Source organism: Adiantum capillus-veneris, chromosome 24 (assembly GCF_014529385.1).
Source record: "Adiantum capillus-veneris isolate H3 chromosome 24, ASM1452938v2, whole genome shotgun sequence".
NCBI lineage: Eukaryota > Viridiplantae > Streptophyta > Polypodiopsida > Polypodiales > Pteridaceae > Adiantum > Adiantum capillus-veneris.
The window spans coordinates 60,686,565-60,706,185 of NC_140954.1; the positions used below are offsets into that span (position 1 = coordinate 60,686,565).

Consider the following 19,621-nt stretch of genomic DNA (forward strand, 5'->3'; position numbering starts at 1 on the left):
TCCCTCGACACCATACAATTCGGTACCAGTACCTCACTTTGAAAAGGAGGGGATGTCACATGACACATCCAACCCTATGTGTCCGTGGACAAGCTATAGCATGACCAGAGTTCAGTCAGTCAAGTCAGTCTAGAATAAGAAGTGATCTGGCACTTTTGTAAGTCTGTTCGCAGACCGTGCATGACCAGTCACATAGATTAGATGCATATCCTCTGGTTGCACACAACATGATCATCAGATTCCAATCAAATCCCATCAGTAGAATTTTTACAATGCATAGACCTATTTTCCCTATTTTTGACATTTTTCACTTATTATTTATTAAGTGACTTTTGTTGGAAAGTAGGTAGGGCAATTTTGCTAAGATAATATATAACCAAACCAGAGCTAGCACTTTCTGGCAGAAGAGGCAGCAGGAGCACCTTGCTCAACAGGCAACTTCTCAGCAAAACCAACCCTCGCGACAACTCTAGCATTTTCAGCATTGCAAAAGGCCTAGCGTTTTTTGCATCAGATCAGCCAACGTTTTTGCATTTGCACATTCACGGCGACAGTGGACAGCAGATCAGCCCTAGCGTTAGCAGATTCCCCCAGAAAGCAGATCAGCCCTAGCGTTAGCAGAATTCAGCCCTAGCGTTTTTGGGACAGCAGACAACCTAGCGTTTTGCAGTTCCTTCGCGACAGAATCTACAGCAACACCAACGTTTTCAGTTTTCAGCAGTCAAATCCCACAGTAGAACCCCCAAACCTCGCAGATCTCACCTTCCCGCAACAGATCCTCGTCGCACGGTCAGATTCATCAAGGTTTACAGTTTCAGCCCAGAAAACGCAGATTTGAGCATCTGCGTTTTCAGCGCGTCGTCGTTGCATCGTCGTCATCGACATCGTCGTCGACATAGAGTCAGAATTCAACAGATAAAGATTTGCAGATTTCAGCCCGTCTCGTCGTCGTTCTTATCGTCGTCGACATCGTCGGCAAGTCAAAGTGTCACAGGGACATGGCAGCTGTTCACTATGTCACAAGGACGTGGCAACTGCTAACTTTAGTTATTGGTTTCTTTCCAATGGGTTTTGTTTTATTTTTGAGACCCTCTTTTTGAAGTAGCAAACGGTCGAACATTGTATGTGTCATAATAATCAATATCTAATTCTCCTAAATGATTTTCTCATATTAAACTGATCATTTAATGTGGGGAAGTGCCAAGGGAGAAAAAGCTAGAATATTGGTTAAGTTAGCAGACCGGCCACAGTAGGGATCCAAAGGAGGGAAAATAGGGATCCAAAGGGGGGGCCATCTGCAAAAGAGCCATGTGAAACAACGGGCTAAAAAGACCCTAAGGTTCAGCCCATTAAGACTTCCAAAATGCTAAGGTTCCAAAATTCAAAGGTTGTGTCCAAAGGTCAACCTTAGGGAAAATTGGATGCTTAGTGTGTGCCCAAAAAGTCTTTCTGCATCCCTACATGGGAGGGGGCGAGCCCCAAAGCTAGGGGATGAGAGAGAAAACCACACACACACACACAGGCTCCCTTTACACAAAGGGAATGAGGGACACATGTCAGCTCCCTAGGCCAGATGCCCACAAGGTGTGCCCAATTCCTATTGGAAGACCCTTGAAGTGGACCAATGAGAATTAAGCTAGAGTAAATCTAGTTTAATTAATTAAAAAACATTTAATAAAAGAACCCAATAAGAATTAAGTATCCTAGAAGACTATTGGGCAGTCTCCCAAAGGGTCCAATGAGCATTCAGGAGCCCCATGGCTTGCCTGATTCCTATTGGCCAGGAGGCAAAGGGGTCCAATGAGAGTTTAGTTTAATTATTTAATTATCTAAAGCTCTCACAAAAGGGGAAAGGGGGACACATGTCAGAAGGCTATCACTTATGCTGCTTAATCCCTATTGGCTTGACCTGGGGAGGTCCAATGAGGCAAAAGCCAGACTAACATAGCAGCTAGGGCTCGCCCAAGAGAGAGAGGGGGCTGATTTTTGCTTGGCATTGACACACACACTCTCACACTTGACCATGTGTGAAGGAAAAATACTCTATCTCCTCCCAAGCTTTAATGGAGAGCTCATCACCTACTCCAAGCTTGTGAGATAGAAGCCTACATCAACACTCTCTTGGCATGTGGATGCAAATCCAACCAAGAGCCAAGCTCCAATGCATGCTCATCTTCTCTACCAAGCTAATTACTAAGCTAAGCTATGCTAATATGAGTGATTATGTGAGGAGATGTACTTCTTTCTCGTAAGATACTTCTTTTTCCTCTCAATCTACTCTCATACCCTGCTAGCTCTCACCATCTTCGAAGGTGTGTGAGGTCTTGGGTCTGAGAACGGGGATAATTCAAGTTGTGTTTGATTAAGTGTTTTGCTTGGTGTATGAAGCTTCCATCTTCATTGCACTAGCTCGTCTTGAAGGAACACAAAGAATTGTATTGTACAATGTCTCTCTTGATGGGAGAAACCATAATACAAAGCCTTTTGGAGGGGGGACCGGCTCCATGCAAATCCGGTCCTCAACTGTTGTCAATAGCTTAATTGCTCTCTCTTTTGAAAGTATTGTCGATGCTATCTAACTAGGTGTTATGCTTTTTGTTGCTCTCTCCACCCAAGCACTCTTGTAATTCTCATTAGGAATCAACTCTAATGAAATGCTCACTATGTTCATGCTAATTTCCGCTACACATAAGATTTTAGGCCATTAAATGTTACAGTATGGCCAATGTGAACGGTAGTTTCACCCCAGACGAAAAGTGGTCGGCATTGGAATTCGTATAGTAAGAGGATGTCTAGGCTCAGAGCAACATCATATAGGTCCCCCGTCGCACTTAGCAAGTTGGTGGATACTAGGAAGTGAACTCAATAAAGGCATAAAGTCAAGGTGGGACTATCAGCAAAAAATATCCGACAGTTGGGCCACATTGCATTTTTGGATGCAGTCCCGATGAGGATAGATCGTCACATGACCACAAGGAGCCCAACAGAATCATTTCCTAAAATTTAGGGAACTGATATTTTGGGCCACGAAATGTGTTCGCGTCATTACCTCCGGTTTGACTAGGGGAACACTTTACAACTCTGCTGCGAAGTCAACTGGGCGACCAGTCGGGAGATTTTTAGGCGGCAACCCCGAAACGGGCAAAAGCTTATAAATGCGCCAAGTGTTACTTTTTCATGAACTTGCCCCATGCAAAAAAAGGGCGCTTATTTTAAAGCTGGGAGAGGCTTCATTTGGGTTTTTGTCACAGGTTAAGAGCTATGGAGTGCTTTCTTTCCCTCCCATGTACAGTGTGATGCTAGGAGTGATGCCCTGCACGCTACACACTGCTCTCTCTCCCCCCTACGTGCAGTTATGTGATGCCCCACAAGAGGGCTCTTCATTTGACTGATGTACAGCTGTGTGGTTTCATGGTTTTGTGCTGAGGCAAGAGCCTCCTTGAGCAGGAACAGGGGTAGCTAGCTGCTACTCCAAAGCAGGCACCGGTGAGGGTCATAACCTTACCGTACAGGTGCAAATTCAGCTCTGTGTATGCGCAGAAAATTGACTGTTTTTCAGCCATACGGACGCCAGAACACTTGGGAATCGTGCCCCATTGGCAAAAGACAGCTAGGGGACTGTTTGGGGCTGAAAACACGACAAAAACCAGTAAATACAGCATGCGGAATTTATTGTTTTTGGGTAGGAATCAGAAGGTATACGCCAGTGCAAGTGAGATCCAGCAGGGAATTTGATTTCGCGCAAGTGTTGGGGCTGTTATGTTGCCGAACTTTGGCCAAATCAAGTAGTATCTAGTGTGATACAGGTGAAGGATTCCTAGGACCTTACTTTGTAATTTACCCTCTCAAAGAATAAAGAAATACCGAAAGGGGCGCCAATTTTGGGGCCTACAGGTTATCGGCGTCTGCTCGGAGCATTCTAGCTTCCGAGCCGTGTGTGTACTTAAGTGCTAATCCCCGTTGCAAGTTACCTTTGCAAAGTGCTATGTGTGTGTGTATAAAGTAAAGAATTTCGGGTGAAAGCCAACGCCTACCGTCCTACGGGCCGGTTTCATGGTTGCATTGCCGGGATATCAATCACTTTTTCCTCAATAAGTGAGCCTCGGTTGTTCTGGGTAAAGACACAGATTACAATCGCGGGATTACACTATGGCCGACAAAGGGAAGGGCATTATGAAAGAGAGTTCCTCTTCAAAGGACAGATAGGAAATCCCTATCGTTTTCGAGATTGGCGAGAGCTCACGGCCAAGTCAATCTGTACCTCCTGTCAATGTGAATGTCTCTCCAGTTGTACAGGGCTTTATGACTGGGCAACTTGAGAATGATGCGTTCAGGACTCGGTTAGTTGCCGCAGTGAATGTCTTTTCACAACTAGTGCAGAATCCAAGGTTTATGGAGTTCTTGTAAGCGCCACCAGTGCAACAGCAAAATAGGCAACCTACACCGCATACGGAGCTTGTTGAGGCTCAAGCCCAAGTACTTAATGCGACTCAACAGGAAAGGAAAAACTCGCATGTTGCGGAGTCAAGGGCTCCAAAACAGGTTCCTCCCGTGCTTGAACAGGTGGCTGTTCCACAAGTTATGCCAGTTCAGCCCGCCATCTTTTCGAGCCCGCATGCTGTCTTGAATGGACAAGGAACTGGATACCAGGCTATGCACCCAGCTTTTCCACCACCCACGGTACATCCTGGGTATTTCGGGGGTGGATCAGTGTTTCAAACTATGGCTGGTTATGCGCCTAGAAGTCATTCGTACATGTCAGGAACAGGGTTTGGGGGTATGCAAGGCATGATGCCAAACCCCATGTATGGTAGTATTGGCATCGGCATGCAGCAGGGTTTCCAGAGCAACCACGGCCAATTTGGGGTGCCACAGGGTCATTTTGGCATGGCTGGTTTTTCTAGACAGCAGCCAGATATCGCACCTCTGACGCAAAATGTGAATGGCCAAGATGTGCCGATCATGCCTACTATAGTGCCCATGTTGCAGACCATTCCTTATGACAACTTGGGGGCACTGGAGAAGTCGAAAGCTTTCAAAGAAGGTAGTGCAGCTGTAAAGTTCAGTACCTTCAGTGGTTTCGAGGATAAGACCAAGGCTCTCACTTTCCTCCAACAATTTGATACAGCTTATGCAGGAGGGAATTTTACAAAGGCCTCGAAGGTCAGGAAAGCTGCCACTTTCTTAAAGGACAATGCGCGGACGACATTGTTAATGCAAGGACAGGCACCCGCCACTTGGGTTTACTTCAAGAAAATGTTTGCATCTGCTTGGCTGTCAAATGAATTTGAAGCCGACGTAATGACAGATTGGCACAAGCTTACTTCAGCTTCGTGCAAGAGCTTGTTGGAGTACAATAGGAGGTTTTGTAAAGCGTTACTCTTAGTGACCTCCTATAGATTTGTGCCATTGACAGAGCAGATAGAGAAGTATTGTTGTGGGTTGCCTAAAGGGCTTCGCGATTACTGTACCAAGAACAGAGTGGCTACCCACACTCAGCTAATGGAAGTTGCAAACACTGGTCTTGCCTTGTTGAAAGGAGAGGACAGTGGATTTCCAAGCAACGACAAAGGAGGGCAGCAAAAGAAAAATTCAGCGAAGAAGCCCTTTGTGAAAGCGGCTCCTGATGCGTCACAAGGGTCGGAAAAGGCCACCAAAGACAAGGATTCAGTTGGGACTTTTGGAGCGCAGGCAAAGAAACAGAAAAGGAAGCCTTTTGTGCGCAAGTCGCTCGAGGAAAAGAAGGTCCTAATGGCTGAAAACAAATGCTTTATATGCGAGCAGCCTGGTCACTTTGCTACCAATTGTCCACAAAGGAAAAGACCAACTAACTCAGAGGATAAAGAAGACCAGAAAGGCAAGAAGCTTAAACCCACGGCAGGTTTAGTGCCAGACATGGAGGGTGACAGGCCCAGCACAGATGCCAGTGAGTTATGCGGGGCATGGGGTGAAGTTAGGGATCAGACGGCACTCATCTTCTTTGATCCAGGTGCCAAAGCCAACTTTATCTCACCAGAGTAAACTATGAAGCTGGGCATCAGTGCTGAAGAGATGGGGTACACAGCAGAGACACGGTTGGCATGTCCTGGCCACTCAGAGTGTGTTACTCCCATTATTGGAAAGCTGCGTCTGCATATCCACTCATATGTGGACACAGAAGAGTTCTACATCATGCCGCTAGAAGGATGTGATGCCTTGTTGGGGATCCCGTGGATGTTCCGAGTGCATGGAGTCTTGGATGCCTACAACAAAAAGATCATTGTACAACATAGGGGCAAAACTCACATCTTGGATGTAAAGCTTAAAGGAGAGTCAGTCCCTATTGTATCTGCTTCTGCTATCACTTCTATGATAAAAAATCATCTTTCTGTGTACTTGATTTTTGCACGTGATGTCTCAAATAGTGATCAGTCAAATTTATCTGTGTTAGATAAAGAAAGGTCAACAGTTTTGCAAAAGTTTAGTAACTGTTTTTCTAATTCATTACCGTCGCAATTGCCGCCAAAGAGATCTGAGGACCATCGGATAAATTTGGTGCCAGGGTGTAGCCCACCAAATAGACCTCCCTACAGGGTTAGAGCGGCGCAACAAAAAGAGATTATGGGCCAGGTTGAGGAGTTATTAGAGAAGGGGTTGATTCAGCCTAGTCCTTCACCCTTTTGCTCCCCAGTGCTCCTAGTGCAGAAGAAGGATGGCTCATGGCGCATGTGTATTGATTACCGTGCGTTGAATAAGAATACCATCAAGAATAGGTTTCCTATTCCTAGAATTGATGATATTCTCGATCGTTTATAGAGTGCTGCAATTTTCAGCAGGATAGACCTTAAGAGTAGGTACCATGAGATTCGTATAAGGCCAGAGGACAAGACTGTGTTTAGAACGACATTTGGTCTTTATGAGTTCCTAGTGATGCCGTTTGGGCTAACAAATGCTCCTGCCACATTCAACAGAATGATGGACCGGATTTTCCGCTCGCATCAACAATTCGTTGGGACGTTCTTTGATGACATGATAGTCTATTCGAAGAATGAAGAGGAGCATAGGCGTCATTTGACCATTGTGTTCGAAGAGCTGCGCACTCACAAGTTACTTGTCAATCCTAAGAAAAGTGAATTCTTCCTCGAAGAGATCCACTTTCTTGGCCACATAGTCTCAAAGGATGGTGTCAGAATGGATCCCGTAAAGGTCGAAGCTATTAAGACATGGCCAGACTTGAAGACTGTGCACGATGTCAAAAGCTTCTTGGGATTGTGTTCCTACTATAGAAGGTTTATCAGAAATTTTACAGAGATAGCATCACCTCTTCACGCTTTGCAAAAGAAAGAGGTCACTTTCAGATGGACCCAAAAAGAGATTTCAGCTTTTAGTCTCTTAAAGGAAAAGTTGACTTCAGATCCAGTAATTGTTTTGCCAAACCTTAGGAAGTCATTTGTGGTCCAGTGTGACGCGTGTGGCAGTAGCATCGGAGCAGTGCTCATGCAAGATGGACGGGTAGTAGCTTATGAAAGCCGAATTTTGCAAGGGCCAGAGAGAACTATGCAAGTCTATGAGAAAGAGCTCTTGGCCGTGATTCATGCGCTTTCTAGCTGGAAGCACTACCTCTTAGGTGCTGATTTTGTTGTCCAAATAGATCATCAGACCTTGCGATACTTCTTGACACAGTCAAAGTTATCCAAAAAGCATATGCGATGGGCAAACATTCTTTCCATGTTCCACTTCCAGATTATGCATGTGGAAGGCAAGAAGAATGTTGTGGCTGATGCGTTATCAAGGAAGCCACAAATTTCAGCCATGTCAATTCCTTATCATCATGAGCTAGATGACATGAAGGAGCAGTATACTACTGATGAAGATTTTGCAAGGATCTTTGAACAGTTGCAAGAGGGGCAACATCATGAGCACTACCTCCTCAGAGATGGTTTTATGATTATGCATGGCAGACTTTGTGTCACAAGGCCACTGCGACATAAGGTCATGGAAGAGAGTCGTGTCCCACCGTATGCAAGGCATCATGGCATTGATGCGACAGTTAAAGCGGTAGAGACATTCTTCTATTGGCCTACCTTGAGGAGAGATGTGGATGCCTTTGTGCGAGCATGCATAGTTTGCCAAAAGGTCAAGTTTGACAGGCAAAAGGCACCAGGGTTGTTACAACCACTGCCGATTCCGGATAAGCCATGGGAAAGCATTGCTATGGACTTTATCTTTGATCTTCCAAGAACGCCAACAGGGAATGATGGTATAGGGACCATTATCTGCAAATTCAGCAAGCAGGCCCATTTTATCCCTGTCAGGAAGAAGATAAAATCTGATCAGATGGCACGCTTGTTCATGTACAATGTGTTTAAGTACCATGATATGCCACAATCGATTATCAATGATCGTGATCCTCGCATGACAAGTTTGTTCTAGAGAGGATTGTTTGAGAACATGGGCACTACGCTCAAGTTCTCGTCTTCGTTTCATCCACAAACTGATGGACACTAAGAAGAGGCTAAAAGGCAAGTGGGAACAGTATTTGCCTATGCTTGAATATGCGTACAATAATACGGTGCATTCGTCTACTGGCAAAGCACCTTTTGAGATTGTTGAAGGCGGCAAAAAGGTTCCTCCCATTTTGCATACAAAGAACAAGATCTTTGAGGCAGATCGATATGTTGAGGACATGGATGAAATGTACAAGAAAATTAAAGTTGCCTTGGAGAAGACTCAGGCAAAACAAAAAAAGGCTGCTGATCATCACCGTCATGAATTGTTGTTATCACTTGGTGATTGGGTTCTGTTAATATTCGAAAAGGCAACATTAAAGAAGATGAAGAGCAAGAAAAGGTTGTTTCCTAAGCTCAGTATACGTTACTATAGACCTTTTCAAGTGCTTGACAAGATCATCGATGTGGCTTACACGCTGAAATTGCCTGATGCGTGGAAGATTCATAATGCGTTTCACGTGAGTCTTCTAAGACCCTTCGTGGGTGATGTGCCAGAAGACATGCCAGATGAGGATCCGCCAGAAGTTGAGGAACTTGATGAGATCCTGGTACCTGGACAAGTTTTGGCACATAAGGACAGAAGAGTTAAAGGACAGGTTGCAAGACGTTATTTGGTAAAGTTCAAGAACTATAGATGCAAAGTGGATGGAAGAGCATGAACTGTCAGAGTCACCAAATGTATTGCAACTTTACCTTAAAGCCTTTGGGTTACAGCCTACTTATGCCCCAACCCAACGTGTGCAAAGGAGGGGTAATGATAGAGCTAGTACATCAAATGTACATATGAATTCAGTGTAATAGATGGAAATGACAAAAGTATGAAGGTCTCATTAAGTCATTTGTATCTATGTGTTACGACCTTTCTTGCGGATACATGCGATGATAAAAGAGTGTTAATAGCACAAGATCATCAGTGGCGTGTATTTATGGTATGTAATCGAGGACGTTTGCGCTTTCAAGAGGGGGGTATGTCACGGGGACATGGCAGCTGTTAACTATGTCACGAGGACGTGGCAACTGCTAACTTTAGTTGTTGGTTTCTTTCCAATGGGTTTTGTTTTATTTGAGACCCTCTTTTTGAAGTAGCAAACGGTCGGACATTGTATGGCCAATGTGAACGGTAGTTTCCCCCACAGCAGGAAGTGGTTGGCACTAGAATTCGTATAGTAAGAGGATGTAGGCTCATAGCAAGATCATATAGGTCCCCCCGTCGCACTTAGCAAGTTGGTGGATACTAGGAAGTGAACTCAATAAAGGCATAAAGTCAAGGTGGGACTATCAGCAAAAAATATCCGACAGTTGGGCCACATTGCATTTTTGGATGCGGTCCCGATGAGGATTGATGGTTAAATGACCACATAGAGCCCAACGGAATCATTTCCTAAAATTTAGGGAACTGCTATTTTGGGCCACTAAATGTATTCGCGTCATTACCTCCGGTATGACTAGGGGAACACTATACAACTCTGCTGCGAAGTTAACCGGGCGACCAGTTGGGAGAATTTTAAGCAGCAACCCCGAAACGGGCAAAAGCTTGTAAATGCGCCAAGTGCTACTTTTTCATGAACTTGCCTCATGCGAAAAAAAAGGGCGCTGATTTTTAAGTTGGGAGAGGCTTCATTTGGGTTTTTGTCACAGGTTAAGAGCTATGGAGTGCTTTCTTTCCCTCCCATGTACAATGTGGTGCTAGGAGTGATGCCCTGCACGCTACACTGCTCTCTCTCTCCCCTATGTGCAGTTATGTGATGCCCCACAAGAGGGCTCTTCATTTGACTGATGTACAGCTGTGTGGGTTCATGCTTTTGTGCTGAGGCAAGAGCCTCCTTGAGCAGGAACAAGGGTAGCTAGCTGCTACTCCAAAGCAGGCACCGGTGAGGGTCATAACCTTACCGTACAGGTGCAAATTCAGCGCTGTGTATGCGCAGAAAATTGACTGTTTTTCAGCCATACGGACGCCAAAACACTTGGGAATCGTGCCCCACCGGCAGAAGACAGCTAGGGGACTGTTTGGGGCTGAAAAGAGGGAAAAACCAGTGAATACAACGTGCTACATTTACTGTTTTTGGGCAGGAATTAGAGGGTATACGCCAATGCAAGTGAGATCCAGCAGGGGAATCGATTTCGCACAAGTTTTGGTTGTTAGCCGAAATTTGGCCAAATCAGGTAGTATCTAGTGTGATACGGGTAAAGGATTCCCAGGACCTTACTTTGTAATTTACCCTCTCAAAGAATAAAGAAATACCGAAAGGGGCGCCAATTTTGGGGCCTATAGGTTGTCGGCGTTTGCTCGAAGCATTCTAGCTTCCAAGCCGTGTGTGTACTTAAGTGTTAATCCCCGTTGCAGGTTACCTTTGCAAAGTGCTTTGTGTGTGTGCATAAAGTAAAGAATTTGGGGTGAGAGCGAACGCCTACCGCCCTACGGGCCGGTTTCACCAAGCATTGTAGAGATTTGTGCAATCATAAGTAGACCGCTCTCGCCATAGAGAGTGGGGCCTTCGGAGGAGGGTTTGACAACATTCTGGTGTCGTATTCTTCTCTCTCTATCTCTCACTCTCATGAACCTTCACGCACAGTGCCCATTCACTTTGTTTGTGTCCATTGCACTCTCACTAAAGGAACGGAAGGCTCTCCCTTCCGTAAGTAAAAGGAACCCTTGAGCACAATTCGGAGCACACATCTTGAGCAAAGTTCAACATTCATTCCGCTGCACCTTACATTCATTCCTCCATTGCTTGTCAGGACACGATCCGGTGGTTATCTAAGCGGTTATTGTGGACTGTTACAGCTTTGGAGACGGTACCTTCTATGGCGACTTGAGATCTTATCCATCAATCCTTGGGAGATCCATTCGTTCCAACCATCATTTTGCGGTTGCGCACTCTAGAGGGGGTGGTGACTTGTGATTTGCTATGGACACACCTATGCACTCAGCAGAGGAGTTCACACGAGATATGGCCATGCTCATGGCATATGGGATTCCGACATTCCCAAAGAAGACACCACCATCTTGGGTGGACAGACACTTACCACTTGACCTCGACACGTCAGATCACTTGCTTACGTAGGAGCATCTACATGGACTTAGGGAGAGGATCTTAGATCTCTTCTTGGAAAGGTTCATTGCTTGGATATACAAACTGGAGTGGGACTTCAGTGTTTTGGACTCTCTTGGAGAGTTTACCCGCGAGATGCGAGAGATCAGGCATCATTATGCGAATACATCCAAAGTCACCCAGAGCTTGGCTTGGATGATAGTGTAGTTACTCTTCTACATTCCTAATCATTTGGATTGCTACCTTCAAAGTTGCTTACACTCACACTCGGTAACCTTACAGCAGACTTATCCCCCGACCTGGGCAGTAGGCCACTCCAAGCTCATTTACATGAGAGCCACACTGCAGTGCGGTTTGGTGGCGTTGTTGGCACGAATTCTGCTTTGGTTGACACCGGAGGATTGGAGGCAAGAGATACAGGCAAGCCGGTGCAAACAGATTGGTCTGGCCTTTCCTCTTCTAAGAGATTATTCATAACGCAGACTACTCAGTCTGGCTTCCCTTCTTCTACAGGATGATTACGGTGCCGACAGCTTTATCACACCTCTTCTTAGAGGCCCTTCATAGCGCAAATTGTTGAGTCTGGCTTTCCCCTCATCTTGGATTACCCTACCTACTGACAGAACACCATGCGGTGGTGGTCCGTGCGGTCTCCCGGTGACTGCTGCAGTTACGGTAGCTTCTACAATGCAAACTGTTTAGTCTGGCTTTTCTTGATTTGGAGGAGTTTATAGCGCAGATTGCTACATCTATCCTTCCTGGAGTTTTTACACAACTTAGCCAGCCACCTGGCCATCTTGGGTTGCAGGTTCATGCATTGGCATGCTTCCGATCATGCTTATGATGGTTCCTAGGCTTCTCCATTTTCTCCAGATGGTCTGACTACAGACACCACACATCCTATTGTGCAGGACACTTGCAGGTCTATTGGCACTTCTTTTACGACAAGGAATTGTTTTCACACTCAGTTAGGGACCTTCTCGTAGTATCTTCACCCCTATATCAGCAGAGTACAGCAGTTTGCTACACTGCACGTGACCGCACTTTACCACGGAGATATTTGGCAGTTGGGACACCCTAGACTACTACTACACTCATGGAGTATTGTCCTTCAACAGACATCACAGTGGACATCTTCATCATTTGCCTCACATCTTTGGCTTCACGCGGTTTGTTCAACATCAGGTGCTGAGAGGGGGTATTAGACTTGCACCACTCTGCTGCTTCACAGGTCTAGGGCATACATGTACAGCTAGTGTGCCTCCAGGCTAGCCACCCTCATCACCTCCAAGCGAAGTATCCATTCCGCTTCCAGTAATGACCATTCTGAAGTCGTGGGTTCTTGTGGGTTCTTGGGGTTTTGGGTTCTTAAGTTCACGAGGAACTTGGGTTCTTGTGGGTCTTGGGTTCTTGAGTTCTTGAGGGTCTTGAGGTCCTTGAGGCTTGAGGTTCTTGAGGTTTTCTTTCGCTTGCAAACCGTGTTTGAGAAGAATCTTCTCTTCACTCGAGTTCTACTCTTTTTCCGTGGGCGCACCCCTTGGCGGCCTTGCGCTCACACCAAGGTTGCTTTTTCCCACCTCACGTCGATTGGCCGGCCACTAAGTGCACGGTCCGCTCTCAATGAGTGAAAAGAGGCACAAGGGGAGGCTGAACAAGCCCTTCTTTCTTGGGATTCCTGTCACTCTTCAAAAACACGAATAGGAATCGACACGCCCAAGTGAACTTGGGTTCGTGCGACCTCAACAAGCAAAAAAAAATCATGTGGTTCTTGTGGTTCTTTCCTTGAGTGATACAGAACACTGCCAAAGCTCTGATACCAATGTTAGGTGCAGCGGAATGAATCTTGTTCTTTCTCAAGACGAGTGCTCCGAACTGTGCTCAAGGTTCCTTTTGTTCTTACGGAAGGGAGAGCCTTCCGTTCTTAATGGAGAGTGCTATGATCACGAACAAAGTGAGTGGACATTGTGCGTGCAAGTGTATGAGACTGAGAGATAGAGAGAAGAGAGATACGACACCAAAGACGTAAAACCCTCCTCCGAAGGCCCTACTCTCGTCGGCGAGAGTGGTCTACTTGTGATTGCACAAATGGGTACAATGATGATGCATGGAAACTGATGCAACTTGTGACTATGTTGGTGACGACGATGGGGACGGGGACGGCGACGATGACCTAAGGGCTGAAATCTGCAACCTTCTAACTGCTGTCCACAAAACACTATCTGCTGAAAATCTGGGGCTGATTTGGGGCTGCTGAAAACGCTGATTTGGCTGCGTTTTTATGCTGCTGAAAACGCTGAAATAGCCTGATGAAAACGCTGGCCTGCTGCTGCGTTCTAATGCTGAAAAAACGCTGATTTGGTCTGCTGTGTTTGGGCTGAAAAATGTTGATGGGACTGCTGCATTTTGGGCCAATCTGGAAACGCTAGGTGCAAGGGGATGTTGCGGTCAAGCAATGGCTGAATCGCCAAGGCAAGGAAGGGCTGGCGATGCTACAAACGCTAGGGCTGAAATGTTGGCGATGAGGATGGAACCAAAAACGCCAAGTGCTTGAGGAGTTCTTGTTGAGAGAGGGGAGTACCTGCTGCCAAAGGCCTGTTGTGCTCCTTGCTCATCTGCCAAAGAATGCTAGCTTTGGTTTGCTTATATATTTTCTTAGCAAAATTGCCCTACCTACTTTTGTTGGAAAGTCACTTAAATTAATAAGTGAAAAATGCCAAAAATAGGTAAAATAGGCTAAATGCACTGGAAAATTTCCCTGATGGAATTTGATGGATTCTGATGGGAATACTAATGATCATGCTGTGTGCAACCAGAGGATATGCATCTACACTAAGTGACTGGGCATGCACGGTCTACGAATAGACTCACAAAAGTGCCAGATCACTTCTGATCTAGACTGACTGGATTGACTGAACCTTTATCATGTTGTAGCTTGTCCACGGACACAAAGGGTTGGATGTGTCGTGTGACAACAATGTCCGAGGGTCCTCTGCTCAGTGCTCCTAAGCCAACCTGAGGGAGAGAGCCCTGGCAATAAATTTATAGGCCCATGGCCTTCTAAAAGCAGCTACACAAAAAGCTACAAGTCCAAAAGCATCTGGTCTCAATTTCCCAAGCACCAAAAGCTGCCAGCACAAATCGCGGAAATCCGTACAGATGCCATGTCAACAGCCAGGCAAATCGCAGAGCTGTCCGTACAGCGCTACCACATCAACATGTTCATGCAAAATTGGGTCCTTGCTTGTTTTAATGTTCGTGTTCGTTGGGCCCCAGCGGACGGGACCCCATAAGTTGAAACAACTTATAACTTTTAAATCTATCAGTTTCACTGGGGGTTGTCCAATCGAACATGCCACGTCATTACTTTGTGACACAAAAACTCCAAGTTGCTTCAGAAAGTCCAAGGAAAGGGAAAAAACCAAGGCTACTGAGGAACTATATGTCCAATGACAAAGATCCAAAGAACTGCATCAATCACTATATAGAATGATGAACTGCAAATTGTATCTGAAGAAATTTCATCGGAGCTAAGAGTGAAACTATTATTGATCTCCATCTGCCTGGAACACCACCCAAGAGAATATCAACCCACTCTCAGAGTGAATCGGGAATAGACATCCAGCAAAAAGGAACACACACCAATACTGAGACTGTAGCTAACACGGCAAGATCAAGAGACCCAGACTGTCAATCCTGTCCGTTGCACATGGAACCACAAGAACTATATGGAAGTAGTCTCGGAGGGCGGCAAGCATAGCCACAACGAAGTCTCACTCATAAGATCTAGATGGGAAAACCTATTAGATGACCTCCAAAACTCTAACAGCAGCTTGAGTGAGTGGACCATATCAAAGAGAAAAGCCTCCAACCACTCCTCATCTATGTTCGTCAATCGTCCACTGCGCACCCTCGATTAGCATACAACATCAGGTTTCTCCTTTTATGAGAAAGCCCAAAAGTACTCTTTTAATCTCTTAAGGTGTTGCGGAGGCAAGAAGCTCACCTTAACATCCTCTTGAAACTTCTCCCAATTGTATCCGAGAGGGGTCGCTAAGAGAGACACATTGTTTGTCCCTTGTGCGCAATCAACTTCTTTTCCCTTCCATATGATAGCATCGCTTGTGAGATGCATACGGGCTTGGAGCCTTACTTATTTTGGACTTAGGAACGACCTCAAAGTAAGGATTAAATTGATGCAAACAAGGGTAAATTACGATAGTATCCATTGTACCATCATACATTTTACTAAACAATCAAGATCTACGATTAGTGCGAAATCAAACCATAGCCTCCACGGTCAAGATCTCCAGCTGATTTGCATATTCAATGTCTGTAAAAACACAACACAGCTGATGTAAATCCCATAAGCTAGATGGGGCTGAGGAAGGCTAGATTCTACTGTAGATGAGGCGTCTCCATCTGGCCCGAGGATGGGCTGAACTAGAGGGGGCGATAGCTGCAAAAAACACCAACAATGGGGACAACGATCTGGGCTGAAAACACCAAGGAAAGAGTATGTTAACAGAAAGGTGAGCGCTAGAAAGAGAAGAGGTGTGCACACAAAGTTTTGGGGCATTGTCGGCTCAGTATCTCCCAACCTCTATCTGACACGAATCTAGATCACAACCTTGCCCTTATCCTCGCTTACACGCTAATGTTGACGGAAGTCCACAGAATTGCAACCCCCATTACACACCTTTACAAGCTTTTTATGCAAAGAGAGTTCCGACAAACAAACACCTGATATGGACTTGTTCTGACATGCAAGCCCTACAAACAGGCTCATAAATGGACGGTACTAAATCCCATACGCTTTACAGACATTGTTTGACTCTAGAGCTAGGTTTAGCATATCCACATGGCACACGCAGCAAGCGTGCATGTGACATGTTACCAATACCAGACTTCAATTTTAGCTTGAGAGGTAGGGTTAGAGTGTAAAGCTCAACGTGTGACCCACATGAATGACGAGTCTTCTTTTTTAACCAACAAACACAACATGATAGACAAGGTATGCTAAAGAATCATTAGGATTGCAACATGGAGGAAATTGGAACAAATGAAGTAGGACAAGAGTTTATCTTTGTGTACAATTGAGACGAAAAGGAAGAGGAGTTTCAATGTCGTAAATAAATCCAGCGAGAAGAGAAAGAAAGAAAGATTGTATTAACATACTTTAGAGGCCAACTTGATCTATAGGACAAATCAAATAAATGCCATAAAGGCGTATAAAACAAAAAGAAAGTACAATGCTTCTGAAAAAAACCCTCTCAGGACTCCTAAGAGGTATATCTACAGTGGGTTGTTTTGGGGGGGGGGGGGGGGGGGGGGGGGGGGGGGGGGGGGGGCGCGTCATAGTATGGGAGAGAGCAACACAGAACGAAGCACATGTATGTTTTTCTCTGGCTCTTTTTCTATTTTCTTTTCGTCTTTTTTCTCGATGTGGTGGTGGTGTTTTGTTTTCTGCCGGGGGGGGGGGGGGGGGGGTTGCCATTCTTTCTAAACAGGTTTCTGCTTAAGAGCCTTAAAGTCAGCTAGGAATAAATTTATAAGCCTTTAGCCTCTTATATCTTGATGCCCTGAGACTTTTGAGTGAAAAATATGTTACTCTTGAGGGTCTTCTTTATTCAAAATCTATTGCAATCCTCTATTCTTGTGGTTTTGCCTTGAGGTTTGTATCCTCACTAATGTTACCTACCCTTCCCCCCCTTTTATAGAGCATTTTCTAAACCCGTTTCTGTTATGGAGGCAGCATTGGTATTTGTGCACTGAAACTTCAGGAAACAAGAACTAAAAAAACAAGGTTACCTTCTTCATACCACTTGCAAGGACCGTAAGGTTTGCATACATAGCCCTGAAGGCACACCAAGAAGCTCTTTTGCAAAACTTCCATGAAATTCTATCTCCACCTCTTAAACTCTGCTTAGTAACATCCTTTTGCATGCCAATGATGGGAGAGGCTTTGGCTACATTTAACTGAGCTACTTTACCTTGCTAACTTCTACCTCTCTAAACTGTACAATTTGAATACGGATTAGAACTCGGCAAATACTTCAGGATGCTTGCACCATCTGCAATGCTTTGAGTTGACAAAGACATGGACCAGATAGTTTACAAATGAGCATATGAGTAAGCTCTTCATATTTACATCACTTTTTGGGGATCCACTAGCATTGGAAATACTGTGGCACTCCACAAATCTGTGTTGCTTTTACAGCGAACTCACAAGAAGATGCAGGGAGGTGTGGTGCAAAGACTACTCGCAAATCCCTTCTCACTCTGCAAGAAGGAAAACTCTCTGGATTCAAGCTCCAGTTGTTTCTGCTTGAGTGTATATCCTGCCCTCTACTATAGCTTGATAATGAACCTGCTTCTTTATTATCCCCACATGATAGAAGAGTTGGCCTGTCAATAACTCCATTATAAGATTGTGCAGATCTCTGGTGAGGGAGAGTAAGAAGAACATCATCTGGAAGCTCTGACTCCAACCTTTGAAGAACAGAAATGTGAGGCTCAGAAACCATGTCCCTGCGATCAACATTATGTTTGAGTAAATTTGAGCTACGTTCTGAAGAAATCTTTATTGGTCCTGTTTGCTGATCATGAGATTGTGGCTGCTTATCTGGCACATAGGTCCGTGAAAGAAAAAGTCTCGTGTTGACACAATGAGACCAGCCGATGCCTAATGCCGGAATCACTCTTCTACTGGCAGATATTAGAGGTCCTGACTTCCCACTCAGCATCGCACTGACAGCATTTGGCTTCGCTAAACACTCACTGTCAACATCATCCACAACCTGGTTAGTAACTAAGACAGCAATGTCATAATCATGTGCATACTGCTTGAGCTTGCTCGAAAGTTTGAAGAACCATTCTGTGCGCATGGCTAAATCCTTGGCATTATTGTCAAAATCAGATCGAAACAAAGCAGCCACAGAATCGATAATCAGGAGCCTCACTGGCATAGTGAGAGGCCGGGAGAGGAGCACAGGTACTTGGTCAAGGAACACACAAAGCTCTTCAATATTCTGTATTGACTGTACAAAAACGTTGTCACAAGGATCCTTGAGCTCAGCATCAACATGATTAACCAAACCAGTTTTCTCTTGTTTGGGCAGAAATATGCTGCTGTGCATCTCCAAGCACCCATCAGCATTTACATTCTGCAGATAACAAAGGTTTCCTGCTCTTTCATGAATGGATGAGATGTGATTGCTTGATAAAAAATCATTCATGGCGTTTTGCATGTCAATGCCATCTAAACCCATCTCAGGTGCATTCAAATGCCGGTGCTCTGATATGCTATAGTGGGAGTTGGCCATGGCGCCAACCCTTTCTGCAGATTCTTCATGGTTAAGCTTGTTTTTGGAAGAGAATTGCCCTAGACCGAGCTTTCCTGATTCAAGAAAGCCTTTGGCAAGCTGCTGGAGGCGTTTAGAGGGAAAATAGCTCTCTGTGTATATGTACAGAGAGCTTGCGTGAAGGCCGCCCTGGGAAACGGACATCTGTGCAGAGAGAAGAAGCTGCAAACAAATCTGCGTCTTGGCAGAGCCGCATTCTCCCACGAGCTCAGTGATGCTGCCGCAGGGAATTCCACCACGTAAGAATGAGTCTAAGATGGGGCAACCCAAGCTGCACTTGCGCGCAAGCCGAGGCAGCGATGGCGAGGGAGAAAGCGGGCGTCCTTCCTCTCCTCGGCTGCTCATGCTCACCTATCCATGGCAGCTTCTGACGTGTTCCCGCCTTTCTCAAATGAAATTTTACTTGGTCCTTTTAGGCCTTGTTCAGACTGCGCAACAGGTGGACATGCTGTCTGAAGAGTCTTTCCTTTCGAAGTTCATATTGTGCAAGGCTTGGTAGCTAACCCTCACGACTAATTGGCAAGGACCTCCCCACTGGGGATCAATGGTCCATGTCAAAAAGCGTGGGCGATGCTCATCTACGCCGTTGGATCACGGATGTGCTCAATTGTGATCACAACGTGATGGATTTGATATCATTACTACAGACAGGGTTTGTTACTGAAGTAGCAAGTAGGGACTGGTGATTTCTTATAGTGGTGGTTCGAAAGAAGAATGG

The 19,621-nt window shown here is 45.4% G+C and overlaps 1 protein-coding gene across 4 annotated transcripts in view; it reads right to left on the reverse strand.

The window, feature by feature from the left end:
* The window catches only part of LOC147426450 (uncharacterized), a 45,825-nt gene extending 26,531 nt beyond the window's left edge, over positions 1–19,294 (reverse strand). For all 4 annotated transcript variants that reach the window (XM_086498521.1, XM_086498519.1, XM_086498520.1 and 1 more), the window contains exon 1: positions 17,351–19,294. In XM_086498521.1, the coding sequence (XP_086354647.1) occupies positions 17,710–19,248 (1,539 nt within the window). In that variant the 5' untranslated portion in view covers positions 19,249–19,294 and the 3' untranslated portion in view covers positions 17,351–17,709. The remainder of the gene's footprint in view (positions 1–17,350) is intronic.
* Positions 19,295–19,621: the final 327 nt, after the last annotated feature.